The sequence below is a fragment of the Mustela nigripes genome, chromosome 12 (assembly GCF_022355385.1).
Source record: "Mustela nigripes isolate SB6536 chromosome 12, MUSNIG.SB6536, whole genome shotgun sequence".
NCBI classification, from domain to species: domain Eukaryota; kingdom Metazoa; phylum Chordata; class Mammalia; order Carnivora; family Mustelidae; genus Mustela; species Mustela nigripes.
Genome location: NC_081568.1, coordinates 44,650,495 through 44,671,260, shown reverse-complemented (window position 1 = coordinate 44,671,260; position 20,766 = coordinate 44,650,495). Strand labels below are relative to the sequence as shown.

At 42.4% G+C, this 20,766-nt stretch overlaps 1 protein-coding gene across 3 annotated transcripts in view; it reads right to left on the bottom strand.

The window, feature by feature from the left end:
• GRIA1 (glutamate ionotropic receptor AMPA type subunit 1) overlaps window positions 1-20,766 on the bottom strand; it is a 306,213-nt gene that overhangs the window by 33,698 nt on the left and 251,749 nt on the right. For all 3 annotated transcript variants that reach the window (XM_059417205.1, XM_059417204.1, XM_059417206.1), the window contains 2 exons: window positions 12,905-13,103; window positions 7,396-7,643 (listed from right to left, as the gene is read on the bottom strand). In XM_059417205.1, the coding sequence (XP_059273188.1) occupies window positions 7,396-7,643; window positions 12,905-13,103 (447 nt within the window). The remainder of the gene's footprint in view (window positions 1-7,395; window positions 7,644-12,904; window positions 13,104-20,766) is intronic.

Sequence of the window (20,766 nt, the reverse complement as noted above, 5' to 3'; positions counted from 1 at the left end):
TTCTCCAATGAAGACATACAAATAGCTATCAGACACATGAAAAAATGTTCATCATCACTAGCCCTCAGGGAGATTCAAATTAAAACCACATTGAGATATCACCTTACACCAGTTAGAATGGCCAAAATTAACAAGACAGGAAACAACATGTGTTGGAGGGGATGTGGAGAAAGGGGAACCCTCTTACACTGTTGGTGGGAATGCAAGTTGGTGCAGCCTCTTTGGAGAACAGTGTGGAGATTCCTCAAGAAATTAAAAATAGAACTTCCCTATGACCCTGCAATTGCACTCCTGGGTATTTACCCCAAAGATACAGATGTAGTGAAAAGAAGGGCCATCTGTACCCCAATGTTTATAGCAGCAATGGCCACACTCGCCAAACTGTGGAAAGAACCAAGATGCCCTTCAACGGACGAATGGATAAGGAAGATGTGGTCCATATACACTATGGAGTATTATGCCTCCATCAGAAAGGATGAATACCCAACTTTTGTAGCAACATGGACGGGACTGGAAGAGATTATGCTGAGTGAAATAAGTCAAGCAGAGAGAGTCAATTATCATATGGTTTCACTTATTTGTGGAGCATAACAAATAGCATGGAGGACATGGGGAGTTAAAGAGGAGAAGGGAGTTGGGGGAAATGGAAGGGGAGGTGAACCATGAAAGACTATGGACTCTGAAAAACAATCTGAGGGTTTTCAAGGGGTGGGGAGTGGCAGGTTGGGGTACCAGGTGGTGGGTATTATAGAGGGCACGGATTGCATGGAGCACTGGGTGTGGTGAAAAAATAATGAATACTATTATGCTGAAAATAAAAAAAAAAAAAAGCAATGAGATTCGACCTTAAAAAAAAAAAAAAAGAAACAAAGAATAATGACTACAAAAACACCAGATATAGGAAAGACAGAATCAGTGCAGTAGGGACAGAGATTGGTGATTGGGAACCTCTACCATTCTGCTGCAGCCCTCCCGGCAATGCCTTTCTGAACCTTCAAGGCACCCCAGAGGTGAAGTTGAGGAGTTGGCAATAAGTCTGGTGGGAGACAAACCCCATTCTGCCCCCTTTCTGTCCTTGCCAGAATCAGTTTGTACCTGGTCAGGCCTTAAAGAGCGCAGAAGTCTCAGAAAGTAGAGACTGCCAAGCCTTCAACTAGAAGTTGTGTCTGGTGAGGAACATAGAGTCTACCATGGCTTCCATTTGTCTCCAACCTGTTATGATCTGTGATTACATTCATTCCCTCTTATCAGAGTGACTACAACAGCTTTCTAAATGATGTCTCTGCCTGTGATACTCCTCTCTCTGATTCACATTGCAAACCACCACCAGGATAATCTTTGGGAGCCTGTTTGGTCCAGGATCTCTCTACATCAATGGCCTCAGTGGCCCCTACTGACATTGAGACATTTGAAATCTTTCACAGTATGACCACAACCAGTTGCTCCTACTTATTAATGCATTCTGTAGTTACAGTGAACCCTTTCTTATTCCTAAAGTAAGCCCCATGTTTTCTCATCTCTGCTCATTTTATCCCCTCCATCTGGAGTACTCCATCCCCACTTCTCATTATCACAGTTTCTTCAGGTCCTATGTTAAATGTTACCTCTGCCACAAATCCTTTGCAGATCCTTCCATTCAGATGTTGACTATCATTGTTTTGGGGTGTCACTGACTCTTATGGCTCTGGGTAGAATGACAGGCTCTGTGTAATTCTGCTCATAAGCTGTACGGGGTTATGCATAATTTAGGGGCTAGGACTGCATCTCTCTCACTGCTATTCCCTGAAGCGTGTGCACATTGTGTGGATGAGGTATTGAGAAAGGAATCTGTGAAGCTGAATGGAAAGCCCAGGGACCAGGTCTCAGACCCTTCTGGGTGCCCACCCACAATTCACTGAGCTGTAGGAGGGATCTCCCATCCCCCTGGCCCATACATCTGGCATGGACAAGACACATGACAAAAGATAAACGTCACAATCACAGAGACCAGAAAAGACTCCATAGTAACCATGGTCAAAGTTAAAAACCAGACTTTGACCAATGTTCTGATTAGGGTATAACTCAGCAAATCCATCAAATTCCTGATAAATGGTTGTGAAGAAGAATCATTAGTTGTGATTTTAACTTAGGCCCATCTGGTGTGGCTTCCTTCTTGGGTTGGTAAAACATGGGCCATGCCCCCTTATTGAGGAAATTTGAACACATCGTCTCTAACTGAAGGGAGTGTTCATCATAATAAAGAAAGGAGACTTTAGTTTGGACCAGCAAATACATTTAGTTGGCAATAAAAGGGCCCAATAGATCATAATTAGGTGATTTACCAATTGCCTTTCCCTAGTGACTGGCATTGGCTGAGCAGGTCTTTATCCATAGCCTAAGGGCTTTGGAAACATAATTCAGCCCCTTACCCAACCCCAAACATGCAGTGACAGCCAACAAACAGCATCTGTTTCAAAGAAACACCACCTGTCCAAATGGAAAATCAAGCATGGAACCAGTTCGTTTCAATCAGAGTATTTGTTTCCAGAGCAGAAGAGACAAAAACACCATTCTGTCACTAACACAGCCTTTTAACACTCTGTAGGGACTCTGGCCTGGCTTCTGCCAAGTAGACTTGGCAAGTTGTAGCGGAACAGTTGGACCTCAGCTATCAGTTCTCTGACCTTCCGAGGCAGAGCTGGGTGATCTGCCTTGGAGGAACTTGGAGCTTTTTTCCAGGAAGGCTGGAAGGGGCTGAATCCCTGTAGGTATGGTGAGGTCTGGCTTTATGGAGAGTAAGTGATGGAGAAAGGCTGCTGGGGAAGTCCTTTTGATGTAGGCACAGGTGCTGAACCCGGAGCACATCTGCCTGTGAGGGCTGTGGAAACCCCACTTTATAGGGCAGAAGGGAAGTGGTTTGTGACAGTGCCTATAGTGTGCTGAAGCACCTTTCTGTAAAGGCTTCTGCAGAGCTCCAGCTTTGAGAATGGCTGAACAGTGTTTTAAAAAGTATTTGCTGTAATTCTAAATAATCTGCATTAAAATTGATTTCTGCTGCCATATTATCTTGAACACAGATAAACCCCTTTTAAATGGGGACCAGAGGAAATGTAAGCAGATACTGCCTCTTACTGGTTCCTCACTCTCCACCTATGTCATGTAGAATGCATTCTTGGGATCAAATCAGTGGATTGAAGACTTCTGGAACAGGCACACAGGTGTGTGTGGCATTTGGGTTGCCGTGATTCTGGTATTTGACCATGCCTTGGGGAAATGGCACCCTTTGGGGCATATGAGGCCGAGATTCGATGGAACTCTGGCTGGAGTTGTGTGTGTGTGTGCGCGCGCACACGTGTATGTGCGCGCTCTCATATTTTCTATAACCATTTTGAAATTCTCTGTTTCATGAAACTTCTGCACTATTGGTTGCTAGGATGATTCTTTCTAATACAGAGATGAGAGGGAGAATCCCATAGAGGCAAAAGGGATTTTCCTAGGTCAGAAACTCACTGTCCTGTTAGGATGAACTTTACTCTTCTGGTTTTGAGTCAGGAAACCCCATGGCTCTCACAGAAGTTGCCACTGGAGAAAATGGAGCACTGGGAGAGAGCTAGCTGGGTACATAGGGTATCCACATTTGGGTATTCTTGAATTGGATATCCACTATCAGTGATCTGTATCTGGAATGCATTCCTTTTCATTTCTCTTTTCCTTTCTCTTGCTTTCTCAGAATCAATAAATAGTTGTTACATCTTATAGAGATGTAAACAACAGAATTAGGGTTTTCTTTATTATGGAGTTGAATTATTTTCAATATTTATCCCCAAAGAATCTTTGAGCGTGTAAAACCCATTAAAGCAGTGTTACTGCTCAAAGAAGTGGTATTTGGCACCTTTAAATGACCATCACTATCACCTTTCATCTTCACAGTAATGAGTGGGTGCTCTGGGCTTCGAACATCTGTTTTATAGCTTTTTTGAGTTATTGGCTATTGCTTGACCCATGAGAATAGGTACTGGGAACCTGACATAAGCCCAGTCTTCTGCCTTTAATGATGCTCTCAGTGATAAAACCCAGTGAAGCATTAGAGTAAGTCACAGGCATGGGCTCTCGAATCAGGCTATCTGAGCTTGAAATCTGGCTACTTTCTTATTACTTGTGGCAACCTAGTCAGGTAACTTAAATCTGTGACTCTGTTTCCCTATCTGTGAAGTAGGGATAATGGTATTTCATAGGTATGAAATTTAAATAAGATAATGCATATACCATATCATGTAGCATGAAGTAGGCATTCACTCAGTGGTAGATTTTATTATAGTGGAAAGACATTTGCATGGGAGATGACCTGAGCTTTAGGTTCATGTCACTCAAACATCAAATATTTTATGAGTGTGTCACCTTGTTTTAGGCACCTGTATGTGGGATGTGGTGGCAGAAATACTCTATTGATTAGACAAATCATGTTACCTCTCTGTGCCTTGTTTTCCTAACTTTATATCCAAGTATTTAGATCTAATAATACCCTTGACTCATAAAGCCTTCATTAAATTGTAATACTGCATCATTGATGTTCTGAGACCTGTAAGAGCTCATTCTCTACTCTGGGCTTTTCTAGGGTAGTGTTGTATAAGTTTCTGAGATAAAAGTCTCTTCCTCGCCAAGCAGTCTCCTCTGGATCTTTGAACTTTGTCTAAACTTGTACAGAGACTCTTTTAAGTTGTTACAGGCAAAAATCCATGATTGATAAATACTAGTCCATTTGATTTCCTTTCATTAGATATATTCTGTTATGTCTGTACTCCTCCAGATACCTTTATTTCCTAATTTTCAGACAATTATTTAAAATTCTCTAACGGTGCTCGCTTCGGCAGCACATATACTAAAATTCTCTAATGTAGTCTGGAATGCCATAGCAAAAAAAAAAAAATTATCTAATGTATTTTCATTACTCTTCAAATAAGGACAAACTTTCTTTATAAAATCCTTCTCTGTGTCATTCTCCAATCTCAACTTAACGTTTTCTCCTTTCTATTATCTATGTTCCAAGAGCACTTGGCTTCTTTTAGTTGATCAATGGTATCAACTAAAATTGTATCATTTGTTGTCAACTTGTATCATTTGTTGATCAAATAATTCCTTACCTTAGAGTCTTTGCACATGCTGTTCCCTCTGCCTGGATCGCTTGTCTCTTTTACTCCCCTCACTTACGTTATTTACTCTGGTTAATCCATCATAGCTCAGCTTGAGAATAAGCCTTCTTGGAAAAGCCTTCTTGGCCACTTCCCACCCATCCTGCACACCAGATTAGACCCGTTATCTTTAAGTATGTTTGAAGTCTTCTTTGTCTTTATAGTTCTGCAGTTTCAAGTGAATCAGCTGCTGATTTTCATCTGCTTGGGACACATAACTTTTGAATCTGGGTATTAATGTTTTCCATAAATACTGGAAAGTTCCCTTTAAATACTGCCTCTACTCTATCCTTTCTTGTCTCTGGGACTCACAGAAGATGTACCTGGGATTTTGTTTTTCTCTTTCAGGTCTCTTAACCTCTTTGTCATGGTTTTTATCTTTTTATCTCTGTGTGATGTCCTGGGAAATTATCTACATTGTTTTCCCCAGTGTAGTAATTTTCTCTTCCACTTTGACAATTTGTTGTTTAACCCTCCCATTGAGATTTTATTACTTCTCTAAATTCTAACTGGTATTTTTCTAAATATGTCTGGTCCCTTATGATAGTGTCTTTCTTTTTTAAAAATGTTTTTCATTACTTTTATGTCTTTAGATGTACTTTCGATTCTTGTTCATGTAGACTGTCATATAATTTGTGACTTTGCCCTGCTTAGGGGAGCCCCTGAATAGTTAGTTTATGCATTTTGCTCTGGTTTTCATGTACTTTTCCTGTTTTGGCCTAGGGATTTCCTAACTTCCACTTAAAAGGCAATTTGTTCTAACTGTATCCTGCATATCTAGGTTTTGTAGTGGGAGTTTTGTTCTGGCTATATTACTGGAAGTTGGTGTCCTCTAGGTCCCCTTTTCTCAGTGATCACAGAAACTGTCATAGTTGTCATGAGCCATCAAACAATACTCACCTGTTGCCTATCTTCCCTGCAAAAATATAGTTCCATAGGGAGAGAGACTATGTCTGTTTTGTTCAAAACTGTAGCTCCAGGTCTGAGCCTAGTACCCAGAACCTTGCAGGCTCAATATTACTGAAATTAATGCAAGATGTGGAGGCAGAGGTGGTCCTCAATGTCAGGATGGGTTAGGAACCCTTCTCCATCCTTTTGCAACCTTTTAAAACATGTTTCAACTTTTCCTTGAACATTATCCTTCCCTAAAATGATTTAGTCTCTCTGTAAATTGACATAACATCTCATAGGTTACTTCATACAATGCTGTTTTCAATTACCTTCTATATAGATTATCCCATGTGGACTCACAATTATCTTGGATCTAGGAAGAGCTGGGATGAGTAAACTCTCTTTACAGATAAGGAAACTGCAGGTTAGGGAGATGATATGCCTTACCTTTGGTAAGATAATGAGTAGTAAATCCAAGAATTAAATCTATGTCTTTTGACCCTAAGTCTACAGAACTCTACCTTAGCTGTTTGAAATGAATACCAGAGTCTCTTTATGTGAGAGTAAAATCCACTTGCTTCTTTATTGAACTGCCTGTTTCTCGCTAAAGAAATCAGTATCTGAGGGACACCTTGGTGGCTCAGTCCATTAAGCATCTAACTCTTGGTTTTAGCTCAGGTCATGATTTCAGGTTCATGAGATTGAGTCCTACATCAGGCTCCATGCCCAGGGCAGAGTCTGCTTGAGACTCTCTCTCAAATAAATAAATAAATAAAATCTTAAAAAAAAAAAAAGAAAGAAAGAAATCAGTATCTGGTAAAGAATAGGTAATGCCATTCATTTGGTATTATTTTGATTGCCATAGCCAGAGCCTTCAGGACTCAAACTACTTGATCTTTCATTTGGACAATGTGTTTAAGTTTCTTTTGAGACAAACATTACAAACCACCTTCTCTCAAAGAATCCAGGTTGCTGGAGAACTCTGTTCATGGCCTAGTTAGATATGGGAGTGTTTGGTGAAGGATGGTGTGTTATCCATCACATGACACAAACACAAGTTTCATTGATGTTTGACACACTTGGAGGGGTAAGGCGAGGTGTGGGGAGGAACACACGGACAGTGACAGTTATAGCAAGCTGAGGCCCCCAGGTCAATTTCCAACCTCAGGGCTGAAGATCTCGGGTGACTGGAATCTTCCAGGCCCACAGGTGTCCATGAAGAGCCCCCTTGACAGCTTGCCTTGTGGCACTGGAGCCATGTGGCAGACACAGCAGCTTCATTCCTGAGGTAGGGAGGGGAGAGGGAGTACCAAGGAAGCAAATCTTGGCTACTTACCTCAGGGCGGACCCCTTGGGCGTCGCAATGCCATAGCCTTTGGAATCCAAGTTACCTCCCACCTTCATGGTGTCACAGGGTTTCCGCTGCTCAATGTACTCATTCATGGTAGATTCCAGAAGGTAGGCGTATTTGCCTTTGGATTTCCTCACTCGGATCATTCCCTCTTCTGTGGTCCTCACAAAAACTGATGGCTCCGCTGACTTCATATATGTCCACATCTTCTCAAACACGGCAATTTTAGACCTCTGGCAGGGGACAGGAGCAAAGCTGGAATTAAGTGCTGGCTGCACTTGGTGCTGAGGTCGGCACACACACTGACGAAGCGCTGAGTGTAGCTCGATCACACATTCATGAGCGAGATTAGCTCAGGAAGAAACAAATTATGAGTGATTGCAAAATAAGAGGCTCTAATTAGTATCAGTAGGTTCCAAAGCACAAATATCTTGCAAATACAGAATGAACAGAATAGCTCAGAATCTTTTAATTACTGCTGAATTAGACTCTCCTTCTGTATGGGAAGAGTGGAGAAATGGGACCCTGTCTAGGTTCTAAAGACATTACAGAACCTATCTATTGTTCAAGAAGACCATGTTTATACTGCCCAGAACTGAAGAGTGAGTATCAGTGGAATCCGATTTCATTATTGGAGGACAGTACAGAGGAATTTCTGGATCGTGAGTCCTATTACAAGACAGCCCTCAGAAAGTAAACTGTGGTCTGATAAAGCTAATAACTTGAGACCTAATACTGTAGTCTGTTTACATTTCAAAAGCCTCTAAATCTAGCCAAACTGTTTTTCTCCCTTCTTCCTGAACTCATTTTGAACATTCCCTTCTTTGGCACTTTGCCTAGACTGTTTACTTCACTGGATACGCTTGTTCTGTCCACATGCTACTAGTCATTTCACAGACCAGAACAAATCCTATGTATTCTGAGGCCACTTCAGTTTCAAGGACAGTAGTTCACAAGCTCTTATGGGCACCAGAGTCATATGTAGAAATTGTAAATATTAACATGCCCCTCCTCTGAACCTCGACCTAGAGACTGTGACTCAGCAGTCTGAGCTGGAGCCCAGAAAAAGTCTTCTTCACAAGTTCCCCAGGTGATTCTGATCTATGTGGCCTCTGAGGCTCCCACTTATAAGGGCTGGTATTCCTCTAGGACACACTGTGCTGGTCCTCACTGGACTGTCAGGTCCTCACTGGACTGTCAGGCTAGACTGCTGAGATGGGGGGCACCATTGCTGTGCATAGGTCTCAAGTATGTGGATGCTATTTGAAGGAGGGGGGGGCATCTTTCCTTCTGTGAGTCCTTCACAGAGTTTACAGCACACAGTAGGCCCTTAGTCAAGGCCCACAATCCAGAACCACAAGTCATCCCTCTCATCTAACATGCGCTTTCTAAAGAGCATCCTTTCCCCAAAGGGCAGATGCATTTTAGGGGTATTGGAGTCTGGCTTTGTAAATGGACAAATGTTAAACACATATAAGGGGCTATTTTTTTTTTTTTTAAAGATAGCGCTAGAGTCATGCAATTCATGGTTAACACACAGGTTACAGATTCGTTTAGTATAAAATGACTATATCCACAAGGTGCCATTTTTCTTTGCATACAAGTATCGAGTTTATTTCCTTGATTTTAATATCAGATGTTGGCAAAATATGGCTGGACATTGTTGTATGAGCCAACTGATCTGTAAGGATATATGGGCCTAGAAAAATTCTGGTCTCAAGGGAAAGTTAATGGAAATTGTTACTGAGAATTTCAGAGAGGCCTTTGGTGGGGTCTGTAATTAGATCAATGAGACGATGTGCTTTACAGCATGGTTGACCATCTGGAAAGGCCACTGGACTGGGAGTGAGTAGCCTGGGTTCTAGTCTTTCCCCATCTGTTTCATGAGGAGTTGGGGCATGGGGACCTTTGAGTCCGTTGTGGGCTTGAAAAATCTGATTCTTTACATGAAGATACATCATTCAAACAACAATGTCTGCATGAAGAAGAAGAGGGAAGAAAAGGGAGGGAGAATTTCACAGTCAGGGGAGGAAATACCCAGAACCAATCAGAGCATCTTCAATGTAGATCATATTCTCTCACAGAAACAGAGAAATGTATAAATTGAGCTGCGACTAGATTTGCAGATGATCTTCTAGGCAGAAACCCAACAAAACACCCAGCAGGGCAATGGCAAGATGCAATTTGACCTGACAGGATGGCCACGGCAGGGAGCAGGGCTGCTGACAGGCAGAGCTGAACAGCCCTCTGGGCAGCAGTATGCAGAAAATTAATATGTCTTCTCAGCCTCACCCCAGTGCCCCAAACGCCAGGGCTGTGCTTATCGCCGCTCAGAGCAGGTGATCAGGAAAATCTCATCTCCAGGGATGCGAAGGCGGCATGAATGGCAGGGAGGATCGGAAGCATACTTGGGGTATTTGTTCTTGGATCTCTCCTATGATCTGCAGCTCTCACAGCCCTTCACACATCTTAATTAAACTGTCGATGGAGGATTAAGTGACTCGGGGCTGGGGCTGCCTAGGAGCTCTGGGCTGCCATGAGGACAAGAAGCTAGACTTCTTTTTCAGAGACTGGGATAGAAGAATGCTTGTCTCACCATTCCCTCCTTCTGCCTCATGGGGGTGGTGGGTGATCCTTGTCTCTCCACCCACCAAAGTCCTGGTGGGAAAATTCTCAAGGTCCAAGTCACCGAGTTGGAGGGGCTCATGGGGGCATACCTTGTCAGTGCTTACTTTCTACACGTAAAGAAACTGAGGCCCACAGTGTGGCAGAGAACTCTCCAATGTCAGGGCAGAGGCAGGAGTAAAACCCAGGTCTCCTGATTGCACACCCTTGCCTTTTCACTGCAACCAGCTGCCTCCCTTGTTTTAGGTTTTAGATCTTACTATCTAGGGGACCTTGGGCAAGTAACAACATTTCTGAGCCTCAGTGTTCCTATCCTGACAATGATGATGATAGCAACCACTGCACAGCATTGCCTGGAGATTATAAGACAACAAAGGTAAAATGCATGACCCAGTGTTGGGCACATAGTAGGTGTTCCATAAGTGGTGCAATTACTGTTAATAATTATGCCCTTTCTTTGGGTTTTACTTTAGGATAAGCATGCCCAGTACCAAAAAAAAAAAAAAAAATGCCCAATACATGGCTGGATCGAGACCAGTTTTCCTTCCTATATGTGACAGATGTTGACACTGGTCAAGGAATTCTTTCACACTGTGCAGATGTGCCCCCAGAGTCCCCTCTCAACATCGAACTCTAGGCAAACAGTGATGATTAATCAGAGTTTGCATATGAACTATAACCTGCTGTCACCAACACAGTAGGCCTGGTGAGTGAACAGAGCTTACAGAATATACATTATCTTGTTTCTAGATGCCTAACAGTGTGCTCTGGACAAGAAATAGAAGTATGTCAATTGACATAGTTACTAACAGAGAACTTTCAAATCATAAGTCCTAGCCGTGCCTCTGAGTAGCTAGCACATGCCCATTTTCTTCTCTGGGCCTCAGTTTCCCCAACTACCAAAGGAAAAGGTTGGACTAGATTTGTCCATGGGCCCACCTAATAGCCTGAGTAATCTTTTAAAAAAATCAGTTACTGATGCTACCTCATCAGGACAGTGTGGGTCATTGGTAAGAATGCTTGGGCTGAGCTGGGGAAACAGATATTGTATTCATCCTGGACTTAGATTATGATTCTCTGAATTCCAGTTTCTTGTCCACAAAATGGACACGTAAGCCCTGTTTTGCCATTGGTCATAGGTGGAACATAAATGAGACCATGGATGGGAGAGTGATTTGGGGATGTGATGTGTTCATATATGGGGGATGAGAGCATGGGTATGTAGTGGGTAAGTGAATTGGCTGTTCCCAATTCACAATTGGCTGTTCATCAGCAGGCCTGGGGCATAGGACTGGCCGTATGGACAAATATCAGACATCTCCTTCACATTTTGGTTGCAGGCTAAAAATGCCAGAGAATTATGATGAGATTTCACGAGGTTTTTCCATTAGCTGGTGGGGTAAGCTTAAGCAAGTCACATCACTCTCTAAAATGACAGACTGACCAGCTGACCTCCAAGTTACCTTCTTGCTCCAATATATGGAAAGTGGATGATTTTAGCCTTGGAGACTGGATCAGTGATTGTTAAGACTTCGGTCCCTTTCCTCCTTCTTATACAGAACACAGAACCCATGATCAAGAAACTGAGCACATCACTCTGTAGGTTTACCCTGGGCCAGGGGTTTGCTCCATGAAGTTGTAGTGAGAACCTGGTAGGTAATGCACAGGATCCCTATCCCTTGTCTGAAACAAGGTAGAAGTTTGCTGTCTATTCCCCTTCCACTACTTATAAGCTGTGTGACCTTAGGCAATTACTCTTACGTCTCTGAGCTTCATATATGAAATGGGGACAACAAATTTCTAACTAGTCTCTCTAATGAGAGGACTAAATGAGATAATTCATGCAGGGTGTGCTAGAACAGGGCCTGATTCATGGTGAGTGCTAGGTAAGTGGTAGCGATTGTTTATTATTTTTTCTTTCACCAAAACATGGTAACTCCATGTGCTATTTTGTTCAGCTTTTAGGATGAACATGTCCAATGTCCAGGGAACTACAGATTTTTCTGCTTTGGGGCATTTGTTCAAGTTGTCCCCTTTTCCTGGAATGTAATGAGCCAACCCAGGTCTGCCCTAGTTTCATGATGCCTAGAAATGTTTTTCCAAAGTTTGTGGCTACAAAGCCCTACCCCTCCATCAAATGGCTCCCAAATGCCTATACCCCAAAGCCCTAATGGGAAACAGAGCCTTGTGTCTTAGATGCCTCATCTCTTTTAATCTTATAATGACTCCTTGAGGTAGATATTATTCTCCAGATGATATAGAAGAGGAAATGATGTCAACCCCGCTACAGGCCAGAGAACAAGGATGGAGCCAGGTTCTGGCCCTAGGTCTGGCTGATCCTAGGCTCCTAAGCTCTCTGCTTCTCTGCTTCCACTTGCTATCTCCAGTCACGTGGCATTTCCACCACCTCCACTCTCACTTCACATTTTCTCTCTCCTGGCACTGTTAAACAGACCACCTGTTCCAGTAATGGTTTCCCATATACCATCTCCTTATTCATCAAGTCTTTAAGAGGGGGACATACATGGCAAAGTTCTGGACCTTGTCCCTAAGCTGATCCTGATCAATTGCTGATCAGATTACAAGTATGTGTGGGAGCAGGGAAGGAACTGCATGTCCTATCCTTTGCAGCCCTCAGAGAACTTGGCACCGTCTGGCATATATAAGGGGTCTGGTTCAATGAAAGAGCGTTGAAGTTATCACAAATACAGAAATGTAGATTTCTCTGGGATTTGTAGAAAGCTGAGAAAAACTCTGGGTTTCCGTGACTTGTACTGAATTAAGAAGTTACCCTGCTTGCCTATAATCACAGGTTTCTTAATGAGGATCCCCTCTTATGAAGGTGCCTTAGGACAAGGGATGTTCCTACCCTGAAGAACTCCTTAGTAGACCCTGCTTCCAGGGTCCCATAAGCGATTTCCGTCTGCTTCGCTAGGTCCTCAGCACTCTCGATGGGAGACACCATCCTCTCCACGGTCAGGAAGGCAGCCAGGTTGGCTGTGTATGAGGAGATGATGATCAAGGTGAAGAACCACCAGACACCACCAACGATGCGGCCAGACAGGGACCTGCAGGCCAAAGGGAAGAGGTGTCAGAAGCATAGACATCAACCGCAGAAGGCTATGGGGAAGGGCCAAGGGCTAGCCTACACCCTGTCAGCAGAGCTGTCAAACCCTATTGCACCCTTCTCCTCTGTCAGCTAGATGTGAGAATTCATGTCAGAGAGATTCTCTGGCATTTTGTTCCTTAAAACAGATAAAGACCTATGGGGTTGCTATTCGTCAGGGTGTTAAAACCCCACAGGCATATATTCACACTACTTTCACACATGCATATACTCCAATACCTGTGCCAACAAAGACAGATATGTCAACACTTGTCTACAAAATCACACACATGTACAACTATCCTTTTAAATGCAGTTACATACACACCAAATGTTTGTGCAAACATATATGAGTGCAAATGCATTTAAACACATGATGCACACATTTGATCGTGTTCAGAAATGTTTCCAGACTGCCTTCTCATTATTGTTCTTTTGGTCATCAAAGGTCATAAAAATGATGGACTAGAAGGAAGGGAAGGGGAATGGACTGGAGACAGAATGAGAACAGTTGTACTCTAGCCACTTTGGGAGAATGTCACTGTTGAGGGTAGGCACAGTGCTCCCTTCTACCACAGAGAAAGAGTTTGGCTGAAATAAAAGACAAAGAATATTTTGTACTGGATCAAAGTGGAAACTGTAACAGTGATAAAGGAGGTAAGAAATTGATCCTGATCTTCTTAGAGTCCGATTTTCCTCTTTATGCCCAACAATGAAGAGAAATAGGACCAGTCAAGAGTTCTACTGGGATCTTTCAGATTTGGCTAGGAGAATGCCAATTCTAGAACATTTTCCCAAAGATATTACAAAATTATGTCAATGTCATATGGGGTGATTCGATGTGGTTGACACACAGGGCATTGGATTATACCAAATCATATAGTGATAAAGTAATTTGCATTCTGTTTCTCTTTCCATCTGGCTCACTTTGTTAAGGAAGTATTATCCTGGAGCTACTGTAACTTTATATCCTTTTTAACATGTGCCTTGACAGCCTCAAGCTCAGAGTCTTCAGTAGGTGACAGTACTTAACTAAAACCTTATACTTAACAACCAAAGAAAGAAATCACCAATCCACCCCATAAGTTTTACAGATAAAGAACCTCAAGTCTCAGATCACACTGACCTAGGAACAGAACCCAGGCCTGCTAGCTTGCTTGATTATTCCACACTGTTCTCAATCTTCTGGTCAACCTTTTCTGTGTTACTACCATGTTCCTGTGTGTTCCACTTTGTTTCCATTTTTTAGAGGCTCCTTTCCATTCTAGGCAGGCAATAATCACTTCAAAAAATTCAACGAATATTTGTTATTTCTTGCTCTATGGAAAATAATGTCTTAGATGCTTCACATTAAAAAGGAAATAACAGGAAATCTGTTCAAAGGAAGGAGACTGGGAGAGTGGAGCAGAGCTGTGTTATGGGAAGAATAGCTGTGGGAAGAGGAGACCAGAAGAGAGAGGTGTTTGCTGAGGATTGACATGAGGCTGCTGCCAGGAAACCTGATTTGGGAGCATTTGGCAGAAGTTTCAGGAAAACAAACACTAAAAACGAAGAAGTGGGTATTTGATGGGTAGGGTGGTGCAACAATGAGTTGGCTGTCCTGAGGGTGAGAGTGAGTTTCTCCATTTCTGAAGATGTTCAAGTAGTAGAACATTTACAGAGATGCTGTATTTGGTGCCCACTCTTAGTCCCCCTGGGTACATAAGTCTACTTAGAGGAAGGATCAGACATCACAAGGAGCCAGCCTCTCTCATACTCCTCCCATCTTTCCCATCTCTGAGTTTCTGTGATTTAAAATCATAAGTAGGTAGACCAGGCTGCATGGCTTCCATTGGGCAGTCAAACAAAATGAGACCTATAAAGGCAAAACTATTCTCCCCATACCCCAAGACTTGTATACATCTGTACTCAAAATCACCCCAGTCTTCTGATAATTAATCCAGTGTTCTTTTTGCTTTAGGAGGTGGTAAATAGCAGTGTTTCGGGCTGTGATGAAGATGCTGGTCTTTTCCCAAGTCTGAGTGACCACGGTAGCATCTAAAATAGACTTCCCTCCATGTAGCTCCTTGTGCTCTCATTCCTTTGCCTAATCAGCCTGAGTGATAGATATAAAAACATTAATTATATCATGTTGCTTCTTTGTGTAAAATCCATGAAGCCCCTTTATACTTGGAATAAAATTCAAACTCATTGGTGACCCTCAAGGCCATATGGGATCTGGTCCCTGCCCTGCTCTCCAGTGTCTCCACAATATGCTTTCTGTACTCTGGTCACATTGGGATTCGTTTTGTCCTTCCTACTCAAAAGGCTCACACCCTTATCACATGCCATCATTCCCCCTGATCATTGCATCAGCCCTGTTCATTCTTCAGACCTCACCCTACCCAGTACATTTTTAGCATTCAGACTTAAGAATCTCAGAGCCCCATGTAGCTCACATTGCAGTTGAAATCTGATCTCAATTTGTGTGACTGTTGACGGTTTGTTGTTCCCCTGGATCATAAGTTCCACAAAAGTAAAAAATCTTATAGCACCAAGCACAGAGTGGGCCTCAATAACAAGTGAATGCATGAATGTCACCTCTCTCATAACCTGCCAGTTCTATTTACGCTGGATTCTAGAGACCTGGCATCTTTTTTAGGGCCAGGAGAATCCAAACTTGCATATAGCCCAGGATGCCTGGAGTCATAGCCCCAAACCAAGTGTTTAGGATAGCTACCTCCTTTTCCAACATGACTCAACCGAGAGACCTAGCTAAGGTACCCCAACTTGGGGATCATCTAGGGAAACTCAAAGCCCTCCCAAGAAAGTTCCAAGCCAATAATAGCTCCTTCTTCCCTGTTATCCTTTAATCGGTATTTATCCGCTAGGAGTTGAGAGCAGCTTATCCTACACACTATTCCCCACATGACCACTTACTTAATAAAGACACCAAGGAAGGAGTCTATTGTTTAATAGTAAGTATCATCCATGGAATAACTAGAGGGTGAGGGTAGAGGCTCCTCAAAATGACATGATTCCAATGCTTCATTTGCATTTGATCCACACAGTAGGAGCTTGAGTGTAAGGCTATGCCTGTCTTCATTTCAGACCTGGTACAGGCAAAGCTGGACCCTCTGTCCAAGAACTCTGCATTTTCCCAGTTCCCTACCACAGGTAGGGAATTGGAATTAATAGAGATTGTGACTGGGAACAAGTGTCTTTGCTCTTTCACTGACCAGCCCCATAACCTTGGCAAGTTGCCTGCTCAGTTGAGCCTCTGTGGTCTTCTCTGTGTAATGAATGGGTGAGATTAACCCTATGTCATAGTGAGAAACCAAAACTTTTAGTTCTAGGCTTAGTTGATTCTTTTCCTTCAACTGATACAAGCTATTGGAATTAAAATAGTAGTGGCAAAAACCCTTTGAGAAGTGCTGTTGAAACATGAGGCATTATTTTTGTGAGAATTATTCTGGTTGGAAGCTATAGGATAAATTCCTTAGTAGGGAAGGAACAGCTTTGATCTGGCCCTTGGAGGGATGCCTAGTCACTGAATTTTATTAGTCTTACAACTTGGCACAACTCTTCCCCAAAGTACCTATGTGATTGAGGAATCCAGAATTGGTCACAACTTCTATGGCTTGTTTTACTATTTATTTTATTGATCTTATATTTGCAGTCCCGTGAAATGGATGGGAGAGGGATGACTAGCCCCATCTTGCAGATGAAAGATCTACAGTTATGAGACAAGGTGACTCATCCAAGGCCACAGAGTGAGGCACTGGCAAATCTGGGCCTAGGAAACAGGACTTCCTATTTCTAGGCCAGCATTCTACCTACTGTAGAACATTATTACTTCCCTCGCCAGATGTTGATTGATTTCTAGATGGGCACGGACTTCTTCTACCCACATTATCACAACCAATACTCATTTCTTGTAAAGCTCAGTGGAATGTTTAGAAGCTACAGAAAGTAGTCTGACCACCAGCATCTCCACAGAATTGGAAACCTCTTTGTATTTGTTTTCTGTCACTGGATAACAAATCACCACAAACTTAGCAGCTTCTAACAGTGCTCATTGTCTCATAGTTCTGTAGATCAATAGTCTGGATCAAGAGTATCTAGATTCTGCTAAGGCTCTCACCAGGCTGAAATCAGGGTGTTGACTGGGGCTGTCATTCTCATCTAGGGCTTGGTTATTCAAGCTTACTGCTTGTTTGCAGGAGTCACCTCCCTGTGATCATGGGACCAAGGGCATTTTCTTCTTACTGGCTGTCAGCCAGGAGCTGCTTTCAGCTTCACAGGTGGCCTGTGTTCTGGATCACATGTCTCCTCCATCTTCAAGCCAATAATAGTGTGGCAAACTCTTTCCTTGAACCTCTCTGACTTCCACTCACTAGAGAAAACTCTGTTTATTTTTTTAAATTTAAATTCAATCAGCCAACACATAGTACATGATTAGTTTCAGATTCAGTGTTCAACAATTCATCAGCTGAGTATAACACCCAGTGCTCATCACATCATGTGCCCTTCTTTGTTTCTAAAGGGCTCATTTGTTGGGGTCAGGCCCACTTGGAGAAAATCTCTGTACTTTAAAGTCAACTGATTTGGGACTTCAAATTACATCTGTAAAATCTCTTCACAGCAGAACCTAGGTTAGTGTTTGAATGACCAGTGGATAGGAATCTTTAGAAATGTGTACCATACTACTTATCCATTCATCCGGCTTGTATGGCAGGCACTATTAGGCATCAGAGAGATAGGAGTGAGTAGACCACAGTCTCTGCCTTCCATGGAGAAGATGGGAGGGCAGTGTGGCCTAGTGATTAAAACACAAGCTTTAGAGTTTGATGCCCTGATTCTCTGCAAAGTGCTTCACATGGTGTTTGGAGCATAGTAGGTCCTCAGAGCCATCATCACCATCTCATGTTAATGTCATAAATGGTAATTACAGTACTATCTCAATTATGTGACAAGTAAGAAAGTAGCACTAAGGGGACATGGGAAGGTTTGATAATTACTCTGCTGGCAGGGGTCAGGGAGAGTTACCAGACGAGGAGAAAATTGTGCTAGATTTTGGAGTGTAAGTAGGAGACTGCCAAGCAGAATAGGTGTGGGGGTAGGAGAGGCTCAGTTGATAGAGGTAAATGGAGGAGGTAATGGGGTATTATCTCTTCTGTAAACTCCCCAATCACACTATAGTCATCCTCCTAGTACAGTTCTAACCACACCGCTGTAATGATTTTTTTAAGGTGTTGCTATGATTATTACTCATGGTATTACTGATCAACAGAGATGATGCAGGGTTGAACTTGATAAAACAGTGCAAAGACAGCTGGAGGGACAGGCTGGCTGAAGAGATGAAGAGATTAAAGTGACAGGGTTTGGTGATCCATGGGAGCAGGGGCTATGAGAGACGACAATGTTCAAATGATAGTTCATGCCTAGTGAGTGAATGGATTCTGACATGTACTTGATGCTGGCCATAAGCTATCTCTTCTTGCAAATGATGTTTTTTCCCCTTTTGTTAATAAGACACTATATTATTAAAGATGATGCTAATAGAGGATGGCTAGGCTCTGATTGGATCATTTTCTGGTTCTGACAGATATTTCCTGTCTTGATCATGAATTAGGATTTGCTGTAGGCCTTTAATTGTTTCTAATCTCAGCTTGGATTTGTTGCTCTAGATGAGGGGTAGGCAAACTTTTTGTGTAGAAGTCCAGGTAGTAAATATTTCAGGCTTTGAGGGCCTTATGTACTACTCATCTCTGTTTTGTGGTGTGAAAGCAGCCACAGATGACATGTAAACACACACACATGGCTGTATTCTAATAAAACTTTGATTATAAAAACACATGGCAGGCTGGATTTGGCCTGTGGGCCATGTTTTTCTGCCTCCTGTCCTCAGTCTTACTGTGAATGTCAGAGACTTTTTTTTTTTAAATTGTGTTATGTTAGTCACCATACAATGCATCATTATTTTTGATGTAGTGTTCCAAGATTCATTGTTTAAATGAATAACACCCAGCGCTCCATGCAATATGTGCCCTCCTTAAGGCCCATTACTGGACTAACCCAGCCCCCACCCCCCTCTAAAACCCTCAGTTTGTTTCTTGAAGACCACAGTCTCTTATGGTTCGTCTTTCCCCCCTCAATTTTCTCTTCCTTATCTTAATGTCCTCCATTCTATTCCTTATGTTGCACAAGTAAGTGAAACCATCTGATGATTGACTTTCTCTGCTTGACTTATTTCACTCAGCATAATCTCCTCCAGTCTTGTTCAAGGACTGGATACAAAAGTTGGTTATTTATCCTCTCTGATGGTTGAGTAATATTCCATTGTATATATTGTATATGTGTACATATCCATTCGTCTGTTGAAGGGCATCTTGGCTCTTTCCACAGTTTGGCTATTGTGGCCATTGCTGCTATGAACATTGGGGTACATATGGCCTTCTTTTCACTACGTCTGTATTTTTGGGGTAAATACCCAGTAGTGCAAAGACTGGGTCATAGGGTAGCTCTATTTTTAATTTTTTGAGGAATTTCCACACTGTTTTCCAAAGTGGCTGACCCAACTTGCATTCCCATCAACAGTGTAAGAGGGTTCCCCTTTCTCCACAACCTTTCCAACATTTGTTGTTTCTTGTTTTGTTAATTTTTGCCATTCTAACTGGTGTAAGGTGGTATCTCAGTATGGCTTTGATTTGAATTTCCCTGATGGCTAATGATGATGAACATTTTTTCATGTGTCTGCTAGACATTTGTGTGTCTTCATTGGAGAAGTGTCTGTTCATGTCTTCTGCCCATTTGGTTTAAGTTAATGTGCTACAGTAGTCAAGAAATATCTCGACATCTCTGTAGTTATTAGCACCTCCATATAAACACCCAGTAAAATATTAGAATGATTCATTTGACAATTTTGTGCTACCCTCAAGGAGAAAATAGAGGGAACTGGTCAAGAGAATGGACCCAGGGCTCAGACAAAGCAGGATGGAGTCCTGCCTCATTACTTACTGGTTCCTTGACTTTGGGCAAGTCACTGTATCTCTTTGTGCTTGTTTCTTTACAAAATTAAGTAATAGTACTCAAGGCATTTCCAATAATTAAAAAGGAAAATATAAATGGAGCATGTAGCACAGTGCCTGGCCCAGAATAAGCATTTGAGGATGGAGGTAATGCAGATGATGTGAGGAGCAATGGCCTGCCTAGAGGTGAGGGAGCTGACACCATCGTCAGGAACATTCAGGAAAGCAGATCCTTGGGATATGGGGAGTATAAAGTTATTAAAAAGCAATCAACTTTTGATCCCATCAACCTACTCTATAGGACCTCTCCAAAAAGGAGTTGGATATGGACATTTTTCTTTATTTCAAAAGCATTTCCTGTCATCCCCAAGAGGAAGGGGACAGTAGGGACACCTCCTGTGTGCCTTCATTTAGCTGAGCTCAAGAGGTCACTGAGTGCAACCTATATCCCTTTGTCATCTGCTTCAAATGGCTATTTTTAAAAAGTAATGAAAACATGGGCATGAAGGCAGAAACTCAGATGGCCTTCCTCTAAATTACTAGGAGAAACAAAAGTCCATCCTGGCTAATTACTGAGCTAAGCCATGCTCACAGAGATGCTCACTTGGGATGACA